This window comes from Nestor notabilis, unplaced genomic scaffold, assembly GCF_000696875.1.
Source record: "Nestor notabilis isolate BGI_N333 unplaced genomic scaffold, ASM69687v1 scaffold1979, whole genome shotgun sequence".
Taxonomy (NCBI): Eukaryota; Metazoa; Chordata; class Aves; order Psittaciformes; family Psittacidae; genus Nestor; species Nestor notabilis.
Genome location: NW_009943947.1, coordinates 110,879 through 124,092, shown reverse-complemented (window position 1 = coordinate 124,092; position 13,214 = coordinate 110,879). Strand labels below are relative to the sequence as shown.

General features: G+C 37.3%; 1 protein-coding gene across 1 annotated transcript in view; it reads left to right on the top strand.

Moving 5' to 3' along the window:
- Nucleotides 1-3,215: 3,215 nt before the first annotated feature.
- MPHOSPH8 (M-phase phosphoprotein 8) overlaps nucleotides 3,216-13,214 on the top strand; it is a gene marked incomplete at its 5' end in the record, with an annotated part of 19,138 nt that continues 9,139 nt past the window's right edge. The window contains 8 exons of the mRNA XM_010022189.1: nucleotides 3,216-3,371; nucleotides 4,296-5,147; nucleotides 8,684-8,780; nucleotides 9,908-10,156; nucleotides 10,605-10,730; nucleotides 10,818-10,906; nucleotides 11,900-12,040; nucleotides 12,856-12,942. Coding sequence (XP_010020491.1) covers nucleotides 3,216-3,371; nucleotides 4,296-5,147; nucleotides 8,684-8,780; nucleotides 9,908-10,156; nucleotides 10,605-10,730; nucleotides 10,818-10,906; nucleotides 11,900-12,040; nucleotides 12,856-12,942 — 1,797 coding nt within the window. The remainder of the gene's footprint in view (nucleotides 3,372-4,295; nucleotides 5,148-8,683; nucleotides 8,781-9,907; nucleotides 10,157-10,604; nucleotides 10,731-10,817; nucleotides 10,907-11,899; nucleotides 12,041-12,855; nucleotides 12,943-13,214) is intronic.

Genomic DNA, 13,214 nt, shown 5'->3' with positions numbered 1-13,214 from the left:
CACAGAATGTGTAAAGATCTCTTAAAATAAGAGATACTTCCTCCAATTAAAATAACTGGCTGTGGTGATCTTTGCTTTTAGATAGAAAATATATCATCTCTTATTTCTTTAAAACATCTTACGTTGAAGATTTTCTGAAATTTCTTAAACCTCAGATACAAAAAATAATTATCAGAGTTGTTGTTTGGTTTGTTGTTTTTTTTTAAATGATTTTGTGCCTAAACATTTTTTATGTTTTTTAATTTAGGTTTCAGTCAGATACATGGCAGTACAGAATTCTGCCTATTTGGTGTAAAAGATCAGGGTTTCAAAACCCTTAGATGGAAACCATTCAGATCAAGAATTTTTTAGATACTTGTGATGCTATCATGGTTAGGTTGTATCTTGGCTAAAATATCTTGATGGCTTAAGAATGTTATGCTTGTGAGGTGATACAGTACTTACAGCTTTGTCTCTATGGAGTGTTGGTCAAAATGGTAAGTCACGTGTGAAAACAAGAGGACTTATCTTCCGTACCCCCTTGCCCTGAAGTGGAACCTAAAATCTGGAGGGGTGTGTGTGTCATAAAACCATTCCACACTGCATTCCTATTCTGCAGGAGGTTCTGAGCTGTACACACTTGAGGCTTCCAGGCTGGGTCAATGCAATTAGCTTTACTGTATGTGCGTGCTTTACAGTGTATACACGTGCCTTACCCAGTTTGTGTTGATTTTAGCTTGGTAGCATGGTTCACCTTTGATGGGGGCTGTGCCCCTGTGCTTCAGAAATACAGGGCAAGACAAGATACCTGCACCCACTCCGATCTTCCAAAATGGCTGGAAAAAGCTGTGTGTTAGGTTCAGTGAAATGTATTTTATGTGGCTTGCTTTAGACTGGTGGTTCCCAAGTTTGATACAGAGTCCGAGCAGATACACAGTCACCACTGTCCAGAACATGGTGTTCAGCTGACCAGCACGGGCTGGTTGGTGTGTTCATTTTTTTTCTCAGTCACAGAAGGCAGCAGGAGAGCTGGAGAGCACTGCACAGAGAAGGACTCTTCATTTGCAGGCCTGACATTGCTGGAGCTGGTAATAGTGGCAGCATGAGAGAAAGCACTCCAGAGACGGATTGGGATGGGGAGTTAGACCTGCTGATAAACGAAATGTTAACATGGCCTAGTAAAGAAAACGTCATTTAACAGCCACCTAGTCTTACATTTGCATTATACTTTATCCAGCTTTCTCACTTAATTAAAAAAGGACTTCCAGCTCCTTTTGTACCTGATTTACAAGGGTGTAACAGTAACTGTGCCACTGACTGAAGTCCTGCATCTGAACTGGCATAACCTGGTACTACCAGACAGCTGAGAGGGCAGCTGGCTGGGAAACAGATTTGTAGGAAAGGAACTGTGGGTGCTCACGGACAAGTAACGTGAGCATGAGTCAGCAGTTCTTGCAGCAGGAAGGCCAACAGCATCCAGGAGTGTGGCCAGCAGATCGAGGGAGATGCTTCTTTGTTTCTTCTCAGCACTGCTGAGATGCATCCGGAGTATGGTGTACATAAGATGGAACACAGGGAAATCCAAATAGACTGGACAGATATCTAAGCAGCCTGATCTAGTTGGTCCTGCTTTGAGTAAGGCATTTTACTTGTTAGTTATGGAGATTCCTTATAACCTAAATTATTCTGTGACTGTATTAAGAAAGTCTCTAGTCGTTTAATTCATGGGTAACCCCATTACAAGAAAGAGAGATGAACATGATTTTGAAAGGTGATTCCTGTATCGGGAGTGTGTGGTTAAGCTAAATTGTAAAAGAAGTGGTATTATAATAATGTATCTGAATATAGGCTATTTATTTATACATCTGCGAGGTAAATACAGAAGATTGTAAGTAGAGTTGATTGCTAAAGTTTAATGGGATATATGACATTTGATCAAAGTTTAATGATGCTCAGGCAGAAATGTAAATTTTTGGATGTAAATAGATGTAATAGTAAGTGTCAAATGGCAGTTCTTTCAAAGCTTTCCTTTTCCAGGTGTGGTTAGCATATAGGGTCTTTCAGAGCATTATCAATCTGTTTTTGAGAGAAAGAGATATTGCTGTTTTCCACTCTACAGGTGCTTTCTGTAGTACATATACTAATAATTTTTAGATTTTTTAATAAGTTCAGGAATGGCTCTGTTGCCTTGTATTCATAGTTAGCTTTTTTATATGGATAATGGATTTCCTTAAACTTGGTGCTAGCTTTTTTCATATATATTTTTAATGAGATGGCAGGTTTAATTAATAAAGGTGATGGCATTGATTTCATCTGGTGTATCTCTGCTTTTCAGTTAAGCTTGATGCAGGAGGCCTTTAGTTGTCTTTTGCCTGGCTGTACTGGCAGCATGCTGAGTCCAAGCTTGTAAGTCTTGCTTTCTCTAAGAAAAGGATTCCATCTTGAGAAATGTAAGGATTCAGACTACTTTATTTAGGAGAAAGCCAAGAGATAATTTGGTGGGAACCTTTTTGCCTTTTTTTTTTTTTTTTAAATAGGTAGAAAACTTTCTAATGTAGTGAAAAAAACCAAGCTAGAGACTAAAAGGTGCAGTTTCATCCCATGATGAAGTCGAATACTATTGAAACAATTGGTTTAGGGCTTTTGTGCATAATCTTTTACCAAAATCTTTGTAATTAACTCCACTGAGATGCACATGCTTGGATTTTGTGTAAGTTTAACTTGATCCTTGATTTCTCCCAGTTGTTGATATTTCAGTTTATCAAGAGTCGTATTGATTACAAATCTAACATAAGTTATAAATTTCAATATAAAACTAGGTGAATGATGTTAAGGTGTTACAAATCTTTTATATCAACTTCTTCAACAAATTCAAGGTTGAAACTATTACAGAAGAAATACTAAACTTTTTTTTAAAAATCAGTTTCATAACATTCAGAAAATCCATCTCAGTAAAATGACTGGGTATTAACAATTGTAGCTGTGGCTCTGAACATGTTTTAGATATTACAAATATTTTGGATAAAACCACTCCCAACTACTGAAGCATTTTACAACCTACTTAGTTCAGTATGTGATGCAGATGGAAGTAATTTTGGGAATTCTTATGTCAACATTGGGTTGAACTCCCATTCATTTCTGTATACGCAAAATGAATATGCAACCCCAGGGGTTGAGCAGATGACACAGTCCTCTGCGCTGTTGTATTAAATGTTGCTTTGGCTTTTTTCTTACAGGGCAAAATTCTCTACAAAGTACGGTGGAAAGGATATACCTCTGATGATGATACCTGGGAACCAGAGGTTCATTTGGAAGACTGCAAAGAAGTGCTGCTTGAATTCAGAAAGAAAATTGTGGACAATAAGTCTAAACCTCTAAAAAAAGACATACAGGTATGTTTCACCTTCCAGTATCTTAATTTGAAGACGTATTCCCTATCTAGGCTCTGCCAATGAGGGGATGGGAGAAGGGAAGAAATTTGGGATGTGGAATTAAGAAGACTTAAAGAATTTCTTCTGTCAAAATGTTTTGTTTCATGTGAAACTGAATATTGTTGCTGCTCTCTAGTTGGAGTTTGGGGCTTTTTTTTTTTTGTTAATCAGCAAGTTTGCTTGTAGACTCAAAATCCATCTAAAATTTATTTCGGTTTTTAGTAGGACTATATACATGATGTGTTATCATTTTAGTTTGATTTTGACAACATGAACAATCCCCGTTTGCTATCAGCGTGCATATTGTTTTGTCAGTGAAGCTGGATGCTGCTCAATTCACCCTCCTGGTTTGTATAGCACAATGATGAATTCTTGCATGTTAACCATTTAATTTGGTGAGATATGAAAACAGAAAAAATAATTACAAGAAAGCAATGTATGTTTTTTTGTTTGTTTTTTTTTCTTTTTAACTGCATCAGTTTGAAAATGAAGCATAAGAATATTTAAAAAAAACCCTGGTACTCTATTTTTGGGAAACCTGTAGGTAAATTTTACAAAATCAATTAATAGTTTCTGGTGTAAAATAGCTCAGATTTAGTTCTGTTCTGGAATCTAGTTGTTGGATGTCCGATTGGTTTACTTGACTTGTGTATGTATTGATTCTTATCCAAGCAGTTAGCAATGTAATTTAGGTAAGTGAGCTAGAATTGTATTTACAAATTTTATAATTTGGCAGCGAGGAATGATGTTGGCAGTGATAAGAAGATTGAAGTGTTTGAAAACTTACTTAAACAAGAACTGCCACTACCATTTTTGTATAAGTTACTCCAAAGTTATACAGTTTAATGGGGAAAGAAATATTTTCTTTTTTTCCCTACCTTTTAGAAACTGTCTCTAAATGATGATGTATTTGAAGCAGAATCTGACAGTGACTGGCAAAGTGAAACAAAAGATGGTGTTTCACCAAAGAAGAAAAAGAAGAAGTCAAAAGATGGAGAGGATCGGAGTTCAGGTGACCTGAAGAAGAAAACGTCTAAGTCTGCAAAATTCAAAGAAAAACCCAGAACAGAATGTGAAAACTCCTCAGATACTTTGGTTTTAGATTCAAAACCAAAAAAAAGGACTTTAGAAACCAAGGAGGATTCAAAGGACCCAAAGAAACAAAGGAAAGAAGATACTAAAGAAGTCAAGAAAAAGAAGGGAGAGGTTAAAGATTTAAAAATAAACTCTAAAGAAGATTTTAAAGAAAATAAAAAGTCACAGAAGGAAAAGCATGGAGGTGTTCAGTTTGACTCAGAATCAAGTATTCTAGATGATGTATTTTCTCAAGGAACTGATAATGAAAATTCAGACTTAAATTCTGAAAATAAAGATGAGAAGGAAAAGGTTGTAAGTGGAGAAGAGAGATTAGAACAGGAAATTGCTGAAAAGGATTCCATTGCTGATATGCATCTTGATGGATCAGCAAGTAATGAAGATGATAGTATTGATGGTAAGGGTAAAAGAAAGAAGAAAATAATTCTGAAAGCTGAAGATTTTGAGGAAGGTAAAAAAGTGGACACTCAGGATACCTATTTAGAGAACAAAAACATGCACAAAAAGCAAAAAGATCAAGAAAAAGTAAAAATAGCACCAGAAGAGTTGGAAAAAGTATCACCTGCTTCTTCACCACTGCAGAAGGGCTTAAAATTGAGTTCTGATGAAACGGGATGCAAGTCCACTGATTCAGCTGGGGAGGTGAGCAATGTTAAGGCTTTGAGGGGAAGGGGTCAGGGGACTGGGGGTTAAATCAAATGTTTTTGAGGTGCAGATCTCTCAAAAGACTGCTGTTTGTGATGGCAAAGAAAAAAATACAGATTGGAAAGTTAGTGAGCTGGATGAAGCTAAAGAAAAGCCCGCTGCACAATGTATAGGAGTGACTGAAGAATTTCTGGATTCTGAACACTATAGAGGAGGAAACACTTGAGGAGCAAAGGGTGTCCTTAAATGTGAAAGTATGAATTTTTCCTGTTTGTTATGTGTATTTACTTAGAATGCAATTTACTTTTCCACCAAAGCATGCTGTCATTTTTAGCTTTGTTCCCTCCGCCTTGAACAGTTGCCTCAGTTTGACTTTTTTCTGCTTGCGTAGTAAGACATTCGGTGTTGAGCAGCTATCCATCCAGTACCGCACAGTAAAGTGCACTTTTGAACTAAACCACACAATTGATCTCACTTAAAAGCCAGTAACTCCTTTACACCTTATGTGCATTAGCACCTCCCTGAGAACTGGAATGCTGAAATCGCTTCTAAACACAAGTTTCCCAGGCAGTTGTGCAGCTTGCTTGTCTTGTCAAAGTTCCTGAGGTGCTTACAGAAAATGGTTGGTTTCATGACATGGTTTCATGTTAGTTACAAATGCTTACCTGTCCGAAGGAATGAGCTAAGCCAATACTGGAATATTTATTTTTCCTTATTTAATACAGGAGTGTTTTAAGAAATCAAGATGGTAAAAGGAAAAAAAAAATAAACCCAACACAAACCCCCCAGTATTTTTGGAATGTTTCTGGGAATATAATTTTTTTCAGCTTCTTCGGACTGTTCTTATACATCTTGCAGTTCATAAAACTTTGGCTGCTCAGAGAAACTGCTTTCAGATTTGTAACAGGTTTGCAGCCAAAAAACCTTGATTCTTATCCCATTTCTTTTGAGGCCATAATTCCATGGTAGCAAGTTTCTTCTGTAGGTTCAACTGTGGTCCTGTGCTTTAGATGGTCTACTCCATTCATACAACAATCTTAAACATAAGAAAGTTTGTTTTGGGGTAGAGAATTACGTGGCATAATCTCACAGTAGAGCTATACAAAATAGTGTTTTTGCAGGAGCTAGTTGGTAAAAGCTTTGGTAAACAAGGTTAAGTGATTACTGTGAGCATAGCCAAGTTTCAAAAGGTTATTTAACTGAAATGGTGTGGTCCTTTATTACTCAAGTATTTTCTTGTAGTTTGAGTCTATAGCATTCATAAGAGAGGCATAAGTTATGATAATGAGATAAATCTTTGGAATTTTATTTACCAGTAGTATAAAATCCTGTCATCCCAAACATGAACAAATAAACAGCAGATGAAAGTTGGTTTCCTTGTGGCTTTTTGACCAGTACTCTCAGTATGTTGTCTATATGCCTTTCTCATGGTTGTGCTCCATGGAAGGCGTTCTGCCTCTTTGTTTTTTTTCAGTCTAGGAGGCTTAAGCAGTGTTTTCTGTAGCTGGTTAGTTACTCTCCAGAGCAGCGGTAGATTTATGTGACGGGCTTGGTAGAGAATTCTGGAGGTTTTTTGACTTCACTAAATTGTTGGCCCAAGCAGGCTGTTATTTTCAAATTGATTTTTAAATTGATTTATTTCTTGATTTCACTTATGTTTCAGTCTTTCCTTATGTTGCTCTGGTTAGAGAACACTGTCATGTCAATTTGTAATACAGTATTCTCTGTTTAGAGTCAGTTTGTGTGCTGAACCATTTTTTCCCTTTGATTTACCTCCAAAACAAATGTGCAGTGTACATTGTGCATCAGATCAGTATTGTAAATCTGGAATAGAATTCATGATTACTAATTTTAACAGTCCCTCTGTGTAACAAGTATCTGGTAATCCCTTTGGTAAATTATGGGTCTCCTAAATACTGGGCATCTGCCAGGATTAACAGCTGTCTGTGCTACTAGTTAATCATGTAAGTGATCAAAAGCTGAGGTTTTCTGAAGTCAAGTGAGGGGGTAAGAAAGATTACTCAATGTCTTAGCTCTGCTAACACATAATGATACACCAAATTCATCTATTTTAATTGAAGTTTTTTCTGTTTCAAACAAATGATAGCACCTAATGATAAATTTGTTCTGTAGTTCTTGTGGGGCTTTCTTTGGAGCAGTTTTTCTGAAAGTCAGGGCTTTGTATCAGGTTAGTGTCAGGGGCTGACACAAAGCTATGCCAGGGAGCTTTGTCCCACTGTCCTGGGTTCAGCTATAACAGTTATTTTTCTCCTTTCTAGTAGCTGGTGCAGTGCTGTGTTTTGGCTTTAGTCTGAGAACAGTGCTGGTAACACACTGATGTGTTAGTTGTTGCTCAGTAGCGCTTACTCTGATCAAGGACTTTTTCAGTCTCTTATGCTCTGCCAGTGAGGAGGGGCACAAGAAACTGGGAGGAAGCAGAGACAGGAGACCTGACCCAAACTGGCCAAGGGGGTATTCCATACCACAGCACATCATGCCCAGTATATAAACTGGAGAGAGTTACCCAGAAGGCTCAGACCGCTGCCCAGGTCGGGTTGGGCATCAGTTGGCAGGTGGTGAGCAGTTGCATTGTGCATCACTTGTGTTTATTGGTTTTGGTTTGGTTTTTCTTCTTTCCCCTTTTAGTTTTATATTCTCTCCCCTTGTTATTTCTCTTATCATTAGTAGTAGTAGTTGTTTATATTATACTTAAGTTATTGGACTGTGCTTATCTCAACCTGTGGTTTTAAGTTCTTTCTATTCTCCTCCCCATCCTGCCCAGAGAGGGAAGTGTGTGTGGGGATGAGTGAATCGCAGCAGGGTGCTGAGTTTTACTGGTTGGGCTTAAACCACAACAACCACCTAATCTGCAGTTGGGAATTTGCTGGCTGAATGGAGAGAGAGGATTACAGGAGGAGAAAGGCAACCTTTGATGGAGGCTTATAAATATTGCTAAGCTTAATCTTCTGTGTGAGTATGGTGTGTTTGGGTGGATTTTTCTGAGTGTCTGTTTTTCACAAATGACTCTTGCCTTTAAGTTCTGTATGTGTAAATTGGAAAACTTGGAACAACCTGTGTACAAATGTCAAGTTTTCTCAGTTGAGGTTCAAGTCAGTGCCATGATAACTGCTTTGAGTAGTGTTACAAAAGCATTAAATATGTTGAAATAATGACATTCTATTCAGGTTCAGTATTTGGAACAAATTAAAAGTTCATAATTTTGAATTTCCTTCATAATGCTGGTTTTGGCGTATCTGCACCTTATGTCATAAAGCACCTTGCATGACTGATGCAGTAAAAGTCTGAATTGAGGTTGTTTTACTTTGGAAATAACCTTTTCTCTTAATGGAAGAATCCTTCACAGACTTAAATCCTAACTCACCTGCTTAATTCTTTTCTTAGGAATGTCCTTACGTCTGCTACATACAGGTTTCAGTAGTATTAATTTCAAATATATTTTATCACTGGAGTGGTGAAAGGAGTTTATTTTCCATTTTTTTTCTCTACTGCTTTAATTTGATCTTTGTTCTTAGGAGAAAGAAGTAAAGAAAATTGAAACAAAAGAAAAATATCAAAAAAAAGAGCCTGAAAAAGAAGAAAAGAGCAGAAAAGAACAAAAGGGCCTAAAAAGTAAGTGCTAACTGGCTAAAAGAGAGAAGGGAAAGACCCTTCAGGGCATTCTCTTACTTCTGCAAGAGCAGATATTGTATGGTTTTGTAACACATACGAGAAAAAAGAATTTCTGCTTTTATTTTAGGAAGCAAAAGTCTGCTTTTTAACAGCTTTGTCAATATATGTTTCATGAGACCGCTATATGTATTTTACTGTATGAAGCATGGAAGCATATAGAAATCTCTAAGGTTTTATAGACAAGTCAAGATTTTTCCCTTTTTCATTTAATACAGTTAACTGTGTTTCTGTGGATGTAACTAATCTTTTTTTTAAGAGGAATTCATCCAACTATTGCCTATTTCCAGAAGTGTTCTGATGATACTGTAGATACTCACTTTCTGTGTTTAGAAAAACTAGTAGAGGTTCCTAAACTTCTTGCCTCTTGCTTTAGGCACAATGATGAGTTACATTACACAACCCTTAAAGTATCACCAGAACTGGATGATTTGATACATGGAAGAAAACGTCTAGGTTGTATTTCTATTCGTCATAGTATAATGGAGTATTAATGTTACCACTCTTGATCTCAGTAAAATTCTGGGTGATTTTATTCAGGATTCCCTCACTACTCTGAGGATGAATTGAGAAAAACTAGGAAACTCCACCTTTGGTGATCATGAATGGATATAGGAGGAGCTATGATGCTTCAAATAGCTGTTGCCAGATAAACATCTTTTGCTGAAAGTAGCATAGATGTTTACAATGCTTAAGAAAAGTAGTAACAAACAGAATGGTTAATTACTGTTCCTTATACAGCACGTGTCTTTCATCTGTTCTTCACGGAGACTGAACTGTATTTTCAAAGTAGTGATTTATGCATAATTCTAAACTACATATCCTCAAATGAAGATGGTACCGGGTTGAAAGCAGCCAGAGCTCAGACTTGCCAGGGTAGCTGGAGGTGAACTGGTTCTCCCCAATTTTTGGCTTGTTGTTCAGCTTGCTCCTACGCTTCAGCAGTGATTAACTTATGGAAAGAGAACAGCCATTTTCTAAAGGGACTCTGGTCACTCACTTAAACTTTGTTATGTGATAGTCTTTAGTGGCTCAAGTGGTCACTCTTGGTAACTGTCTTAATATTCTAGACTTTAAAGACATCAAAAGTGCATTTGACTTTTTTAATGTAGCTTCAGAAGAAAAAAGTGAATATTCTGAGAATAACTGCAAAAGAGAAGAATCTTCGCTAGAATATAAACTCATAGAAGAATTAAAATCAAAAGACAGCAAGGTGTACAAGGAAAAGAGGAGCATAAGAGATGAAACAGACACATGGACTTACATTGCTGCAGAAGGTGATCAAGAAGTAGTGGATGTGTGTCAAATGGAGAACTCTGGTGAGCAGTAGAAACAAATGCAGGGGAAAATTGAGCACTGGCAATTAATATTCCTGCTTGCATCTTTTAGCGCTCCAATCCTTGTCTCTGCAGGGGGCTGAAATGATATTTTCTTTTGAAACTCACTGATAACTTCTTGGTGTGTTTCCAGTGTGTTTCTGCTATAGCAGTAGTGGAGTGTTCACCATCTCTTACCACTTCAACTCAATCTATTTGAACAAATAAAACAGTTTGTTTCAAGTAAAAGCATTTTATGTCTGCTTGTAATATAGCCTTCATTGTTTGGAACCATTCCACGCTGACTTCCAGAGTCTGTTTGAATGAAAAATAGTAGTATGTTACGCTGCTGATCATTGAAGCAATGGCAAGCAAAGAATGGTTTGGAAGTTTATAAGTTACTTATTACTTATTTCACATTTTTTCTTCCATAAAATCAAATGCATCGTAGATGGCAAGCAACAAGTCTTGAGTTTGGGTATGGACATGCAGTTAGAATGGCTGACACTAGAAGACTTTCAAAAGCATCTTGATGGAGAAGATGAGAATCATGTGTCAACAAAACCGATATCAAGTAGTGAGTAGCTGCTGGGAGAAAGGGACATTATCTTAACTGGTGATTTGAAGTGAAATATCTTATAACTGCATTGAACTTACTTTCTAGCTCTCCTGAGGGATGCTGTTAAAAGTGGAGATTATATGACAGTAAAGATGGCACTTTCTTCAAATGAGGAATATAATCTGGATCAAGAGGTAATTTTTCTGCCAGAAGTACTGGAGTGGTGTGGGAGGGAAGAGTATGAATTTGGATTGTTTGAAAAGCTTTCTCCTCTTGCTAGTAGCAGATTTCTGTCTCACCTTGAGGTTTTAAACTATATAAAACATCTATACATGAAAACAGTTTGGATGTTCTGTTTGGCAGACTGGGACCACTTCACTCCATGAATTAGTAGTTTTCTGCCAGTTCTGTATCAGCTGTGTTCTTACAGTTTGGGGTGGGTTTTTTTGTTTGGTTTTTTTTTTTTTGTTTGTTTGTTTGTTTGTGGGTTTTGGGTTTTTTTTCCCCAAGGATCTATTTTCATGTTAAATAGCACTATAGTTTCATTCTTCAGGATTAAAATCTCTGATACCAGTATTTTCAACTGGTGATCTTTTGGAGTTGTATTACATAGCATTTTGAGAACTATGTATTATGCTAAGTTTTCTGTGGCCTAGTAGAAAAGATGCCACATGAACTACTGAAGCAAATGTGTTCTTTGAATTATAGTGTCTGGTGGGGAAAATGCAAGAATGAGTGAGGAGACTGGCCACTCACAGAAGTCTCTTCATACTTGCACTGATAAAATCCAAGAGCACCGTTCTAGTAGCAGCTGACTTGAGCCATTGTGCTTTTCCTCCAGTGGTTCCTGCTCTCCTTTTCCACTGTCTTGCTGCCTTCCCCACCCTCAAATACCCTGCTGCATTTCTTCCTGGCTCATTCTGGTTTTCCTCTTTCTTATTCTGATCTTCAGACTGTTACGGAATTTGCAGTTTACGGAGCTCAGGGTGTGAGACCTATGGACTGGAGAAGTGGGAGGTGATAGTCTGTCAGTATCTGGCAGCTGTGTATGTGTGAATTCTTCTGCCAGGGAGGGGAATCTTTGTGAAATCTGTTGACATACTTGCAGGTTTTTTTTTTTTGCAGCTTTGATTTATCTAAAAGTATTTGATTTTAAGAATTTTTCATGGCAATGATTCTTGTTGCAGGACCCAAGTGGAATGACCCTGGTAATGCTTGCTGCTGCTGGTGGGCATGATGACCTTCTCCGGGTCCTAATCAGGAAAGGAGCTAAAGTTAATGGGAGACAGAAAAATGGAACAACTGCATTGATACACGCAGCTGAAAAGGTTGCCTTTGTTATTGTTGTATTTGTGGTTCTTGGCTCTTTTACTTATGTTTAAAAGTGATACACAACTTTTTTTTTTTTTTTTCCTTTGGATGATGCCTAAAAAGTAGTTGGCAGGATATAGCAGGGTGACATTAACTGCATAATGTCAGCAGCTGTGGTTACTGTAGTGTAAACTAATTCTGATCACAAACCCTACCCTGAGTGGAGAATATCACAGGGTTATTGAGAGGGAATGTAGAGGCAAAGGATCAAAGAATATCTCTGAATTTGTCCATCATGGGTCTGAAGTTCTTGAGTTAGAATTGGTTGTTATGATCTCTGGCTACTCAGGATCCAAACTTGGGAGACTTTGAGAAGCAATCTCTGAATAAATAGGGCTTACTATTTGTGAGTTGGGAGATGGAGATGGTGGCAAGCTTTTCTCAAACTAAGACCAACTAGAAGGTTAGAGGATGTTTTATGGGTGTGCTCTTTGTTGAAGCTGGGTCATGTGTTTTCCCATGTGCAGTAGATACAAGGCCAAGAGGGAGCTTGATTCCCGTGTTTTCTTCCTGTGGTGTTCACTGTTGAAAGATTTAGAAAAAAAATAAGAATTGTAAGTACTTATGGCTGTCTACTTGCCTGAGTCTGAATTGCTTATTAGCCATGCAAGAGAACATTGGTAATCATGTCATAGAATCATGCTTTGGATTTTACTGATGGATTTTAAATAAATGTAATTTTATATTCTGAAACAAAACCAGAATATTTTGTACTTACTGTCTTGTGGTATTGGGGCTTTGTTTATTTGTTTTGTTGGTTTTTTTTTTCCAGAATTTTCTAACAACAGTAGCTATTCTACTGGAAGCTGGGGCATACGTAAACATGAAGCAGAGCAGTGGTGAAACTGCTTTAATGAAGGTAAGTTCAGTGTTTGTCCTGACATGGTTTAATAGTAAATACTTTCAGCAAACTAGTAAAACATCAGAGCATGTTTGTAGAGTTGATTTAGGAAACATGTACTATATTCAAAATACAAGTACTACTCTTAGTTACTCTAGGCAGTGTTTTAATGCATTATTTTAATGTATTGTTATATCTAAACAGTAAGCGCAGATGCTATCAGCATACAGTGCTAAATGTAACTCATCATCCAAATCCATGCAGAAGCGGTCTTAAAACTGAGATAATCT